This window comes from Pavona decussata, unplaced genomic scaffold, assembly GCF_977016875.1.
Source record: "Pavona decussata unplaced genomic scaffold, jaPavDecu1.1 SCAFFOLD_156, whole genome shotgun sequence".
Classification (NCBI taxonomy): domain Eukaryota; kingdom Metazoa; phylum Cnidaria; class Anthozoa; order Scleractinia; family Agariciidae; genus Pavona; species Pavona decussata.
The window spans coordinates 1,885,001-1,899,718 of NW_028145568.1; the positions used below are offsets into that span (position 1 = coordinate 1,885,001).

At 39.6% G+C, this 14,718-nt stretch overlaps 2 protein-coding genes across 4 annotated transcripts in view; one reads left to right on the forward strand and one right to left on the reverse strand.

Moving 5' to 3' along the window:
* The window catches only part of LOC146465218 (uncharacterized), a 28,934-nt gene extending 16,008 nt beyond the window's left edge, over window positions 1–12,926 (reverse strand). Inside the window, exons 1-5 of one of the 3 annotated variants that reach the window (XR_014868274.1) lie at window positions 12,517–12,926; window positions 8,760–9,334; window positions 6,489–6,861; window positions 2,901–5,335; window positions 1,829–1,918 (exon numbers count right to left, since the gene is read on the reverse strand). Coding sequence is in view for 2 of the 3 variants with exons in the window: in XM_085128614.1 (XP_084984740.1) it covers window positions 1,833–1,893 (61 nt within the window). In the remaining variant the exon portion in view is untranslated. Of the gene's footprint in view, window positions 1–1,828; window positions 1,919–2,900; window positions 5,336–6,488; window positions 6,862–8,759; window positions 9,335–12,516 lie in introns of those variants that run through there. The other 2 variants (XM_085128614.1, XM_085128615.1) reach the window with 2 other exon arrangements.
* A 652-nt stretch (window positions 12,927–13,578) lies between these two features.
* LOC146465219 (uncharacterized) lies at window positions 13,579–14,384 on the forward strand. Its single transcript, XM_085128703.1, has 2 exons — window positions 13,579–14,017; window positions 14,178–14,384. The coding sequence occupies exon 1, from the start codon at window positions 13,758–13,760 to the stop codon at window positions 13,974–13,976; it is 219 nt and encodes a 72-aa protein (XP_084984829.1). The 5' UTR covers window positions 13,579–13,757; the 3' UTR covers window positions 13,977–14,017; window positions 14,178–14,384.
* The last annotated feature ends 334 nt before the right edge of the window (window positions 14,385–14,718 follow it).

Consider the following 14,718-nt stretch of genomic DNA (forward strand, 5'->3'; position numbering starts at 1 on the left):
TAATAGGGTGATTTAGTAACAGATAAGGACGCGAGAGCGCGCGGAAAAGTATGGACGCAAGTCTATTTCGACTATCTCATGGGTATTCTTGACGCGCGCGCCGTTGTCAACTGCCGTTCCCGTTCTCTTGCTAAATAAGCCTAACGACAAACACACGTGTACTTGAAACTGTTTCAGTTTCGTGCAATGTAGCAGACAACGCGTTAAACAAATGGAAACAAGGGCTTGACATTCCTAACAAAAGTCTTAGAAGATATATCAAACATGAAAGTAGCGGTTACACGAGGATTTCTTTCTGGGAGAGATAAAAGAGGGCACCAGGAAGCTCTTAGAGGGGATCACAGGATTGGCTGAAAAAACATACCGTGGTGATCAACAAAATACAGAAGCAATGGACCCTGGCCCTAAAACAATAGAGAGGGTGACATACAGGTCCAACGAAATTAGAGGTTTTAAAGAGCGGCGTGCTATCTGTTATAAACGTTTCAGGAGTGTCTAGTCGAGTCGATATACGTTAGATTATTAAGAGATCATCTCTTGATCTTGATCAAATATTCTGCAGGGAATTGCAGTTCTGAGCAGTCTAAATGGCATATGACGCAATTTACCACCACTACTTTATTTGGAAAACTTTCCTAGTCTTGCTTTCCCTAAATTTCCTTCGGGTTATTGGGATTGTTTTATCCTGTGGTTGAGTGCGTCATAGAACAATTACTGCCGTCAATCGTGGTGTGCCTTAAACTTACAGCCAACTCCACACTGCGCATGTAATTGGATATGAGTTCAAATACGACTCGTTATCAGGGTGCATTAACTGTTGAATGAAACTTGTACACTCTGTAAATATTTGAAATTATTATTCAGCACATTGTAACACTGCCCTAATAGCGTCATGAATCCCTCAATATTCGTTTTCCTTACACAGCAGATAACCTGCGATGTATCTAATTAAAAAAATGGCAGGGTGCTTTTAACAAGTAACGACCTCGAAAGATCGAATCCAGCTTTTCCGTAATAAAACTGTGCTTTGTTATCAATGTGTTGAATAACCGAAATACAGTGTATGAATGGGTAATTAAGAACTACCCTGCTCAATCTAGTGGACCAACCCCCGATCTACGGCCTCGTCGACTAAGTATCAGGCGATATTCCGCGCGATTTCGCAGGGTAATTGTTAAATACCCATTCAGACACTGTATTTTGGTTACGCTCGGATTCCTTTACAATCCCGGTTGTATTCGTTCCTTTTTGATACCGTTAGATATTTCTTTTTAGGTATCGTTTCACTAATTTTACGCTACATCAAGACAATAGCCTTTACCTGATGACATTTTTTGTTTTCACGCCTTATGCACTTTGTACGTTACTTGGTATTGTTTGGAGAAAGTGGATTTTGATCAGTTCGGGATTCAAAGGCTGCGGGTACAACGTTTTCTTAATTTTATTTCTATTTTCTTTTATAGTTTTATTTTTATATATAAAAAGTTAAATAAACTTGATCTGACGGTGATCCGATGCAAAAAATTTTCACTACTGTAAAATTTCTCAATTCTTACGGGTTAACATTGGAGGCGTTAATAAATTACGACCTGTGCATCAGTTATGCATCACACACATATTTATCTCCTTTAGTCTAAATCAAATTCCCTTACTTCTTTGTCTATTTTACCATCATTTTTACCACTAAAGGAATTTTGACATTACTAGAAAGCTATCGAAAATGCTGCTAAATGAAGTCGGGAAGACACATGTACACACTCAAAAGGGCAGATACCAATAATACAATATCTGTAAATCTGTAAAGAAGATTTGATTCAACGATATATACTTACTTCCCGAAGATTCTACCCTCCAGGCTAATAAAATAAATATCCCCAATGCAAAAAGCCTCATTTGGTCTTCGGGATTAGCGCTCAGGCTATTGAAATAGTGAAAAAAAAAAGGCAGATATTTGACTGATTAAGAGTAAAACATTAATAGCCGATTATTTAAACGAAGTTGAGATGGGGTTAACAAGACCGCGGTCTAAATCAATTTCACTCTGCCCGAACTCGTCTACTGCCGTAAACAGTGACAATAAGGCATATAGTAGTCACTGGACAAACAGTTATCTGCTTAAAAAGACCCACTTACAAAGAGAATCATGGGTCTAGGGATTGTCATGAACCAAGGTCTAAGTTAGACTTCATTAAAATATTAAACTAGCGCCTTTCAAATCTATCAGAGAGAGAAACAAATACAGAGAACTAAAACGGGGAGACATTCGAAGTTGACGATATGTTAAGTAAATTTCCAATCAAAACATTCAAAGGTTTCTTAGATTTTATAAGTCTTATTAGTTGCGAAGACGAAGTGTGAAAGGGGCGTAATGTTTTTAGGGAAGCAACGGTTTCGCTTTTCGTTCGAAATTTAAGCGGCTATAAACTCATTTTTTAATGGCATTTTAATCTCGTCAGTTCTAGTTTTCAGATACCCTTATTATTTCGTTGTCAGTTTGAAAGATGGTTGTCTCGAGAAAAGTTTACAAATGTTAAGGCCTCTATCCTGCTGGGGAAGCGGGTTGTAACCTGAGTTTAGGATCACGCAAATTAAACCTTACAAACGAAGGGATTTTCAAGCTAGAAAATAATATGAATCTCTGCCATTTCGACAACAATAGATTACGCGTGGTAAACAATTGAAAAAAAAAGTGTTAGGAGATATTTTAAAGGTAGTAAGTCTTCTATTGACATTCTACCTGTCATTGCTGACTCTAACGTCTGCCAAAATAACATGACGCGGCTTTCAAAAAAAGAGAATTTCAAACATCGTATGAAGTGTCTTTAGGAAGCTTCTTTTTACTTCCACGAAAGTTATGAAGGAAATTTAGATTTTAAAAGATTTAAGTGAAACATACTTACCTAGCTATGTTAAAATCTTGATTTAAGTTTTGAATACGCAGAGGAAAAGGAGAGCCGAACACCACAAACTTCAGCGTCCCTCTTATCCAAGCATTATCCGTAAAATGCTATCTTCGATTTCTTGTGCCGCTTTCAAATCCCCATGTCAAAATTTTCACTCACCAAAAAGCGTTTAAAATTACAAACCTCGTCCCTGAAGCGCCTTTAAGATGAAAATAAATCTAATTGATTTCTAGATAGGACAGGACGAAGGTCGGAAGAACAAAACACCGGACGTTCAACCAAGTTCTAGATGAATCTTATCTCTTATTCATGGCCGCATAACAATACCAGTTTGACCGCGGTCACGTGACGCGAATTTTCCCGCCACCAGTAAGCGGTGTTGTCACACCTGTTGCATCTTGCTCGAATCAATTAGCGGGACGAACCACCGGCAAAAATAACTTTCAAGTTCATTGATCTGTTGTATTGGGAATTTAAAATTGGGTGGAGCTCCATTGTTTAAGACCTGCTTTGTAGCGGGGTTGAAGATCAACCAAGCGCTGAACAGTCTGTACACATTGAACTTGATGTGCCATTATAGTCGATCGTTGACAGACAGAGTAGAGAAAAACTCCTTCATTCCAAAAACAGATTTACTCCCAAAACTGCAATTTTATTTCATGAACAATTTAAAACAAACGACGTCATACAAAACTACCTACATCTAAGAGGGGGATCTAAACAACTTTCTTATGAATGGTTGCTCTTAAGGTTCATTCACAAATTGATAACTTAGATCAAAATTGCGCGACAATCAAAGTTTTGAAAGAGACTGACGAGCATCAAAAAAATTCGGATCACAGTAATTCATGGGTGATACATTTTCGACACAAAATTAAGCTTTGGTGTAGTTTGGAATAATAATAACAAACGCATGTCATCAAATTGTGATATTTTTGTTTAATTCTCCAGTGTGACAAGGAAACTGATTGAATTACCCGCTCATGTATTTACACAGTTATGGCCACATATCAATGAACAAAGCAAGTGCTTTTCAGTGAACCATAGGCAGCATGTGGGAAAACGAAATAACCAGAATTCAGCGGTTCAAGTAACTAATTTCTTGCCAGAGGCAACGGGGAAATAAACTATTATTATATTGTCAGTTTGGTTATTCGTCCGCTTGTAAGCAGTATTTTATTCTTAAAGTTTGTTTGAGAGAAAAAAAGAGTTGTTCGATTTTATAAGAACTTCATAATTCTTCATCCCACAAAGGATGTAAAGAACAATGCTTTCACTTTAAAAGGAGCGTTACAATGAATCTTGTTTTTAGCTTATGACACCATCTTTTTTCAGCAAAATTACAGTCTCCAAATAGATAAATTCACCAAGTTTTTTTTAATGAAATAACCATTTTTTTAAAAGCTTATTTAAAAACTTTGATGGTAAAATAATTTTCATTAATTGTCATCAATTTAGAATAAGATGATGTACTCGAAATTATTACGCTTGGATAATTGTGGACGCTGCCTAAATATGCGCTTGTTTGACTGAATTTCAAAATGAAAAAAACGAATTAACTAAGGGAGTTTCTGAATGTATCCAAGATTGCAAATAGTCATTTCAAAAAATTACAAAGTCAGTATAGCCCTTGTTTTTATTATTTTTAAACTAATGTGAAACAAAGTTAAGCTGACTATGAAAACACTTACCTTACGAAATTTGAAAACGAGCGATTAATCGTGGTCAAAATATAATTTACGAGAGAAAATGTTCTCAAGGAAAAATTGCCGGGAGCCCTGCTTAAGTCCGGCCCCGAATCAGTAGAGTGACATTTGTTTAAATATTAGTAAATAACTGTTGACATTTCAATTGTAATTTGGCAAACCTTAAAATGCTTTGTAAACAAAAAATTCAATCAACTCCCTTTAAATTCTGGCCGCGGTCGTAAACGAAAACTTTGTCTTGTAGAAGAGGAATATATACTTACAAAAGATAGCAAATTTGCATTTGCTCTGGCAGACTGTTCAAACAAAGAGCCTAGCGTCACCACAACTTGCCAATAATCCTTTTTGTCAGCACCAGGCATCACGACGATCTGACTTTGCGCAGACAAAAAGGATCGCGAGGTCTGGGGACGAGAATGTAGAGATTTTTACACGTGATCATTTTTTAAACAGCAGAGTCAATACCAACGGTGCGTAAAATAGACTTCCTATCAAGCTTACTTCACAGAGCGTTCACGATAAAAAATGAACTTCTTTAGAGAACTGTCACTTTTTCAACAACCAAAAGTTCTCCTTCTTCTTCTTTGTCAGTTTTCTCGACACATTGTTTCTTGGTGGGTCGCTCTGTAAACTTCAGAAGTGAAACGATGGAAGCTCCTACGATAAGAATTGCACCTGATGTGTGAAAAGCAACCGTATACGATCCAAGCTCGTCAGCCATCAAACCTAAAAAAAAAAAAAAAATAAAAAATGGGTATATTACCGAAAAAGTAGAAAGTAATCAATTTTATCATTATCATCGTCGTCGTCGTTGTCGTTGTCACCGTCATAATCAAGAGAGATGATTGGTTGAATTAGCTACAAAGTTACAAGGCTAATTTAAAGGGTGAGTACAGTATCAGACTATCGCTGCAATAACTATACTTTTTATTAGCTTAATTTGATGTCCTTAATGTACTTATGGACCGTGTTTTTTTTTAAATCTATGCTGTAATGTGTGCGGTCACTAAAGAATAAAACAGGTGTTTGGAAACAAACTAGGGATAATGAAATGTTCATTGTATTAAAGCTCTTAATTGAAATCGATCGAAAGAAAACGGATTGAGTGGAAGTGAACCGCTTTCTTTAACTGGGGTTCGTCATTCGTCAAAGGAAAAAAACTAGGGAATGCCAGCGGATTTTGGATAAAAAGTATGCATATTTATTAATTTATTGTTATATTTATTTAGACTCCAAGTATAGTGTAAACTGTTTTATGAGTAAATCTTTAAAAAAGCATTAAACAATGTTCGTCCTTTGTTTGATCTTTTCTGGAATTTGAATTACATTAGACACGACGGAAATGCTCCACACAGATTAAGGATAAGCCAATATCTCATAAGCCCCCAGCTTCTACTTCAGGCTTCCCAGTCGCCAAACAAACTTTGTCTTTGTATTTGTATTACTGTGCGTTATAGCAGTTTTAGCGTTGTCATTGGTTAGCAAAACTCGCGCCACTTTCTCAACCAATGAGAAGCAAAACTAAAACCAGTCGTGACTTGCTTACATTCGTTATCCAGCGTTTGACGACGGTTACATGTCTTTGCCTCGAATTCTTATTGGTTCATTGCGCTGTTTACGTTTGCTGTGATTGAACAGGGTAATTACTCTGGTTCATCCTCTCTTGGCGAGACTCATTTCAAAACTGCTCTGCTATCTGTAAATGTCTAACAAAATAAAAATATTTTCCTTTTTCTTAAATTTGGCCTAACTCTTGCATCTATGAGTAAAACCCTAAAACCCCTAGCTAGGGGTTAGTGGTAATGAAATGTGAGATTTGTCCTTCATTTTTTCGACTTATTACTTTTAACAGTAGAATGATTAGATCTGTAACCCTTACCCGCCAGAGGGGGTCCAAAGCCGACGCCGAAACCAATGAGAAACATGAGGTATCCCCAAGCTTGATTCACCTCGTCTTTTTCCACGCACTTCAGAAGAAGCAGAGACAACTGACCAGCGCAACCGCCGTCCATTAACCCATAAACGACAAATATTGCCACCAGAGAGCCGAACGTTCTGGCAAGTGGCAAACATAAAATGTTCAGCCCACTTACCATCAAAGAGATTTGATAAAGGTGGAAGCGATTGATGGAACTGAAGTCTCCCACTCTGCAGAAAAAATGGCGGCTGATGAAAGAAGCTATGGAAAAGTAGGTGAAGAGCATGAAGGACTCGTTTTCGGGAATTTGAAGCTCCTGTTTACAATATTTAACCTGAGGAGGAGAGGAAAAGCCACGCGTTAGTAATGATCTGCCCTTCATAAAAAAAAAAACATGATCGCATATTTGAAAACCAAAACAGATTTAATTTGGGCTTGGAGTAAATAAATAAGAAGAAGTATTGATATTTACTACTGCATTCAGTTCTACTGCATTAAGTTCATTTAATCCAATCAACAAATCGGATGCATTTACTTGATTATCAAATGGATGGGATCGCTCGGGATTCCCATGGATACAGCGTTCTGAGTCTCTGGGACCGAGTAATGACTTTCAACTTTTTCAGCTAAATTCAATCGAAGGAAAAAAAAATCCGAGGGGGATTATGAACTTTCCACAAGGCTATGCATTAAAAAAAAATCAAATCGTTTTAAAGTGCCCCTAACCCTACAATTTGTTTTCTTTTGGTAGATTTCCATATCTTTGAAAACTCATTTTCGAAAAAATTTTTGAGAAATACTGAATCCTTTTGTTTTTACAAGCGCCAGAAGTGAAGGCAGTCTTGTCGATATTTTCACCTATCGTTCGCATTAGTCCCCCACTCGGCCAAATATGGAACGTGACGTAAGAAAAGGACATCGTGCAAAAATATCCGAAGATTAGCGGTAATGCTTCAATTGTAAACAGAGAAAATGGTTGGAAAGTGAGTGGTTTTTGGATGCAGCAACTCTCGAAATGTAGAGAAAGAAATCAGCATGCATAAGATTCCTTCTGATAACGATCCGAGGCCTTTTCTTACGTCACAGCGAAGAAAGTGTCGCTTCTCATTGGCTCGTTCCTAATGGGCCCACGAGACAAAAATTTGTCCAGCGGGGCTTAAAGCGCGCAAAAATTTAAAAATTTCAGTAACTTTAAGCGCTCGTAAAAAAAAAAAGGATTCAATATTTCTGAAAAAAATTTTCGAAAATGAGTTCTTCACAGAAATGGAAATCTACCAAAAGAAAACAAATCGAAGGGTTAGGGGCACTTTAAGGGTAGGAGGGAATTGTATTCATGTTGGTGGTACTCATATGTTAATACCTTACACCCAACTTTTAATGAGATACTGATTTTTGGCAAGTAAGTATTTTTTTCATGCTCTTTCAAAATATCTCAAGAAATCCCATAATTCTACAAATTCTAATATCTGTGACGTCACGCTTTAGGACTCTACCAGATTTGGGCCTTACTCAACTGGCAATTATTAGAGATATAAATAGCATCGATGCACGTCTTGTAAATATTTTGGGACAAGTTAAAGGGAAAGTATCACGAAAATGTGATGTCATTTCAAAACCCCAAAATGTTTGTCTGACAACAGAAGCAAAACAATAATGTCTAGTTTTGTCATTTGAAAAATGTTAGGCTAATGTTTTTTAAGTTTTCGTATTTTTGTTTCCAAAATGGGCTAGAACAGAGTACGAGTTGTTCCTGTCAGGAATTGAGTTGATTTCTCTCCTCTCGTTGTTGTAGAATTATTTTGTAGCAAAGTGAAGATCTTTTTTCACCATTTTTAACAAAAGAGGCAAAAAACCTATGATACTTCCCCTTTAATACTTATCCTTAAAACCTTTGAAGTGTCACTCGCGCAGTCAATCTAACCTTTTAATATTTCCCTGAATCGTGTTCTGCAGGCAAACGATATATTCTGTAAATATGATGTACTCAGGTTCACGCTTTTCCATGTTGTTAAGCGATGTATAGCTGCAGATACGTTTTGTCCGCTTTTCAAAATTTGTCCGTATCAAGAGAAATTAACGAAAAACACTCTCAAACAAGAATTACTTAGGGATTATTTACTTCACAAAACGGTTTAATACATGATGTGTTATGCCTATGTCAATGACTGAATGACACACCATCCTCATGTATTGTTCAGGATTAAATAGACCATCACATTTATTCCAACTTACGATGTGTACGAAAGGAACATAAAAACTGAAGACGACAACAATTGTAGACACGGAAAACACCCAAAACGAGCGATTCCTTAGCACTGAAGACCTGCAGCTTTGACTTTCATCTTTTTCATCTCTGTCTTTTTTGTTCTCGCACTTCTGTGGATCACTAACTGGAAGGTACACACTGGAACACAAACCGCAAATGAAATACAAACAGGCGAAGCCGCGAACAGCTCCTCGCCAACCAAATGCATTTAAAAGAGCTTGAGTTATCTGCGTGATTGCAAACATCGCAACGGAACTGGCAGAAGTCACGACACCTACGGCCACAGAGCGCCACTTGACAAAGTGTTGCAGCACAACCAACATGGATGAGTTGTAGATCGTTCTATGTCCGAAGCCCGAGAAGAGGCCGTAAGTTGGGTACATCATCCAGAGTGAAGGAGAGAAGGATGCAAGGAAGAAGCCAAGTATACCTGACAGGGACCCCACCATGGCGGTGACACGGTAGCCGAAGCGATCCGCAAGGTAAACACTGAAAGGGGACAGGAAATACCCACATGCAAGGTTCAAGGAGCCAATCCATGCTGAAATAGGGTAAGAGAATCTGTAAGGAGGTGGGGAGTAGGGATGAGGGGATACGTCGCGGCCAGCTCAAATGATGGCTGGAGGTAGACTAGGTCGAGTGGCCAAACTTGGAATCCCATCACAAGCCTGCAAGGACGAAAGTGGGACCCCATCCAGTGACACATATCCCTAGAAGGTATACGTGGTAGTACCTCCCCCAGGAGTTTATTTTGGTGAAGGTACCGAAATCGTACTGAAAAATCTTGATTGTCATTTGTTGAAAAAGGATAAAGGTAACAGAAAAGTGCGGATTTTTGTATACTAAGGCTGTTTAGCCTGAACAGCAAGCTAATATGTGCAGCCATCACGCTAAAACGGATTGCTCGCGCAGAATTAAGTAAATAAACAATGCCTAATTTAAAATTATCCAGACATGCACTCCCAGGTTTAAAGTGTAACGTACCGCAACAAAGCAAATTACACCCCCGGCAAATTTGGAGGCTAACAGCTACTTAATTTGAACGTATACCCAACATCAAAGGCTTGGCTTTAAAGTGTAAGATTCCTCATTTGTTTGTAAATGGCTGCAACTACGCACTTGTTACATGTTTGACCTCTGCAAGACCGTGGCCTTGTTTTGTCTTTCACCGGCAATTATTTCCTGATTAAGGAGCTTCAATAACCACCATCCTGCCTCAGCGTTACTACTTAATCCCTAAAATTAACTGTTTTTGATCCGATGTAAGTGAACTGAAATATATGAAATTCATACATTTGAACTGCGCATCCACAGAGAGATTCTTGCACCGTGCCTACAGAGAACAGCGTGACACTAATTCTTACAATGGTATTTCACCCCGTACCACCGGCGCCCAGTAAAAATATCCTGTATCCGGTCTTTCACCCATCGTATTTTCATTCCGTATTCCGCCCTAAAATTGACAGTATTCCACATCCCGCTTTCGACCATGTTATGTTCATCCCGTCCTTTGTCCTTAAAAGTCATAGTACCCCGAATCCCGCCATGGTATGTTTCATGATGTTTATCCCGTGTGCAGCTGTTAGAATTCATAGCACTCCGTATGCTGTCTACAAAAAAGCATATCCTGCTTCCGGAGACCATCCCGTCCCTTGTTCTTAAAAGTCATAGTATTCCGCATCCCACCTACAAAGGAGAACACATCCCGCTTCCCGCCACGATATGTTCGTTCCGTATGTCGCTTTAGAATCCATGGTATTCTGCATGCTGCCTACAAAACAGAATATCTTCTTTTCGGACATAGTATTTTCATCCCATGTCCTTCACTTAAAATTTATAGGATCCCGCATCCTGTCTACATAGGAGAGTATATCCTGTTTCTGAACTGGTTCTGACCACGTTAGATTCATCCCGTACCCACCCGTAAAATTCATAATATCCCGTATCCCCTCGCTTACAAAAGTACACATCCTGTTGACACGCCATAGTCTTTTAATCTCGTTTCTCCAATCTCGCCTCGTCCCACCATCTTCAGGTCCCTATTGCACCCACATTAAGTGTTCAAATTAATCAAAGAAACAAAAATGGTGTTGACTTTTTGTAGTCTCAGAAGAAGCCGTTGTTGACAAGCGTTTCGTTCCCGTGACGATCCACTCAACGGCTGTTTGGTAGACAGAATTATGTTTGTCTTTCAATTCAACCCACGAAGAATCCCAGAAATTCTTTTGGTTTGTGATAGTCGTCGAAGACTTATGGGATAGACAGAAACAAGGTAAGTTTACTCTGGGGCTTAACTTTGGAGTTTCTCCGTGTATGACGAAAACTGAACCTTTTCAAGCCTTGTGTTAATCGGGGGTGGTGGGGTTCTCCCCTATAAGGACTATACGGGGACGTGCCGCTGGATAGGGTATGGTTTTTGGCAAGAGAGGATGAAGGTCTTGTTTTTGGCTCTTCTGCCCTGAACAGGGTATATGATTTTAAGCGTTTCTGTCCTAGACCCGTCCTAGACAGGGTATGGCTGCAAGATTGTGACGAGTATTAGGCAATCCGAAATTAGAGACGTTTGTCTGTATCTATTCCCGGGGGGAGGGGGGTACTCCTCGGAATTCTTGATGGGGGTGTGCCGCCCCGGTCTTCGAATCCCGACCCTATTTCAGACCTAAACATGCCATTTTCCACACCCGTTTTCAGACCTGACCTCTAAAATTCATACCCGTTTTCAGACCTGATAATTATGCATCAGTGCCGAACGGAAGTTGACTGAAGGAGTAAAAGTAAGCTGGAATGACATAGTTTATCTATTTCTTTTTCTCGCTATCAGTTAATCGTTCCAGTTACGTACTGAGAAGAAAAATATGTTTGTAAGCTTTCGTAAATGTTCCCCGCCCCCCAAACCCGACCCGATTTCAGACCGTAATTGTCAAAATCTATAACCGTTTTCAGACCAAAACGGCTCAAAAACCATACCCTTTTGGGCGGCACATACCTATATAGCTTATAAAGGGGAGTACCCCCCCCCCCGGGTATCTATTTCAGTGAACAATGCTTCACGTCAATTAAGTTTGCACCTAAGGTTTACCGAAATTTTGGGATTTTTCGCCATCACTTCTAGGTAATGTATTATTTTTGTCCTAAACAGAGTCAGGGTTTCAAACCCCCAGCGGCACCCCTATAACCAAACCCCCCACGGCCGCCGCCTCCCAACTCCGCTACCCTCCCCTCGGTAATTTAGACACCCTCCCCAGATCGCGCTCGCTTTCACAAACCAAGATGGCGACAGTCCAGTCTCGAGAATCCCACGGAAAAATAGGGGGGACTGTGAACAGTCTACCTGCTTACGAGCAGAGATCACTTCGTGTTAATACCCTGCAAGTAGACATGAAGTGGAAATAGCTTTGTAGCAAAGTAAGTTCGAAGGTCGAAGAGATCTCTGCTCGCCCATTTCGGTCTCCTTCTCGGTGGGTTTGGGTTGTGTACAGCTGGTTGCATTTTCGAAATAACATGTTCTCAGTTGAAATGCCAAAAGGTTCCTACTGTCACGCCAGCGGAAACTGAGGAGTATTTACATTAATTTAAAGTGAACGTAAACGTAAACATACCCTAAGTAGTTTAATAGACAGGAAAGTGTCTCTTTCCCGGAAACCAATCCCGGCACTAAAATGATCTTAAGTTAATTTTAAAGTAATATAAAACGTTCCCGTAAAAAAAAAAAAAAAACTGTACCTGTCGCTTGCCTTGTGGTGTTAAAATGATCCATTAGTGGTGGAAGGAGCAATCCAAAGTTGTACGCGCCACCAGACACGATAACAATTGATAAAACTGACGCTGCACAAACAAGCCAAGACCACAGACTATCGGCACGCAATTCCATGATGCGGATTTTGTTCAGTTGAAAACTGAGGTAGTTTTTTTTTTCGCGTAAAAAAACAAAACAAACTTACTGCAGGGCTGACCTGAAGTCCTTTCTTCTGAGTCTTCTGATTTTGCAGATGACCTTTCTCGTGTTGGACAGATATAATACCCCATTTATTGTTTTCCAAATCATGTGACCTAAATAAATACATCAGTACCTCGACAAATGAAGGACATTACTTGTTGTGATGAAGCAAGTTATATTCCTACAAAGAGCTTTAAACTCGGGCCTTCATAACCACTTAACCCGCAATCAAAATTGTACACGTGAAACCGGCACGTGAATCATGTGAAAATCATGTGAGTCATGTGAGTCATGTGAGTCATGTGAGTCATGTGAGTCATGTGAAAATCATGTGAGTGTACCCTAGGGTGTTGACATATTAATGCTTTATACGTCGCGTCGAGAGATTAAGGACATTATTCGGGCGTTAAGTTATATTAAAGGCCTTTTTATGCTACAATTAGCCGGATTTCACAGTCCCGCAGTACTGGAACACGAATGTTGTGATGTATTTTCACAGCCGTCTAACAGCCACTTCGTGACATGAAAGTCGGCATGATTCTGAAAATCTCAGTGTTGCTACAGATTTTTATGAAAACAGGCGGACAGTCACAAAGAAACCGCCATGTCAATCAAATTAATGTCAAAACAGACCTGTACGTTTTTGGGGGAGTCCGAGATTCGCGCTCCGACATTGTCGGGTCAAATGGGGTGGACAATCTGGGGGGGGGGGGGGGTTTCTCATCTATTTAAGCTAAAACAATTCCTCTTATTGTCTGGTTTAATCCCTCGCAAAAAGTTTTGGATTTGGTTAAAACCTCGATTTTCTATACCCTGTTGAATGCGACGATTATTTCGTCTACCGCCGAGCAAGGGGAGATCTGGGACGAGCCGGAGCTGTGACGTTAATTTTTGAACTCAAGCAAAGCGCAGCCGAGTAATTCTTTGATCAAAATCAGGGTGAAGGCCTTCTTTGGAGAGATTTCATTCAGCCGAAGGTACAGTTTGACCACACTTTGTAGTGCCTTCCTCTAGAGCAGATTCAGAAATGAGCTACAACGACTTTGACCATTTAGAAACAAATTTTATCTCTGAATACGAGATAGAAGCAGAACACGATGTCGCCGGTTGCGATGTATCGACACCGACAAGTGACGAGGAAGACGCTGCATTTGCTGATGACCTACTTGCTGACGCAGAATGGACAGCTCAGTATGAGAAGAAAATGAAGGTCAACGAAGAGCTGGAACCGGAGCTGGAACAATAGTTAAATGAGCGACTGGAAGGCAGTGTAGGAGTCAGGGAATGGTAAGTCCGTGTGTGGTTGTTTTATTTTGAGCATCACAGTTTTTGCGTATCCGTGTTCCCCAGGCTGTTCTTTTGTTTACACTTTCTTCGCAAGTTTTCTCACATTTTAACTACTCGGGCAGTCAGTCATCCGTTAATATGCGTCATTTATGTTCTGTAGGTGCAAGTGTGGAAACTGTAGCGTCATTTTGTTAGCGAGCATCAGCGAATGCTACTGTTGTAACGAGCTTGAAGGCTGCCTGGAATCGATGAAAGAGCGGCCTCGTCCTTGAAGATCTTGCAGCGGACGTTACCAAGACAAATTTTATATCTCCAGCAAAGTTATGTCAATACTGCAAGGCATTGCAAATAAACATGTGGAAAAGTACACATGCCTATTCTCTGACTCAAATATCTCAGGAAGGGTCAAACGGAAACCGCAAAAGGCTAATTTATCTATCCAGCAGAAAGCGCAACAAAAAGCAACTCCATAAGCTCTTAGAGGCTTACAAAAAAAACACAAAAAAACCTCTCTGACAAAAAAATCACAAATGATGAATGGGCTGAAATTTATTCCTACCCCAGTGACAAAAGAAATACGCATAAAGCGACAACTCTTGCGTGATTTTGAACACTTCGCAAGAAGAATGCGATTACGTTACATATACCATCATTAAGTGGATGTAATTTACTCTTAGTCAAAGGTGCGGTTATACTGTGCA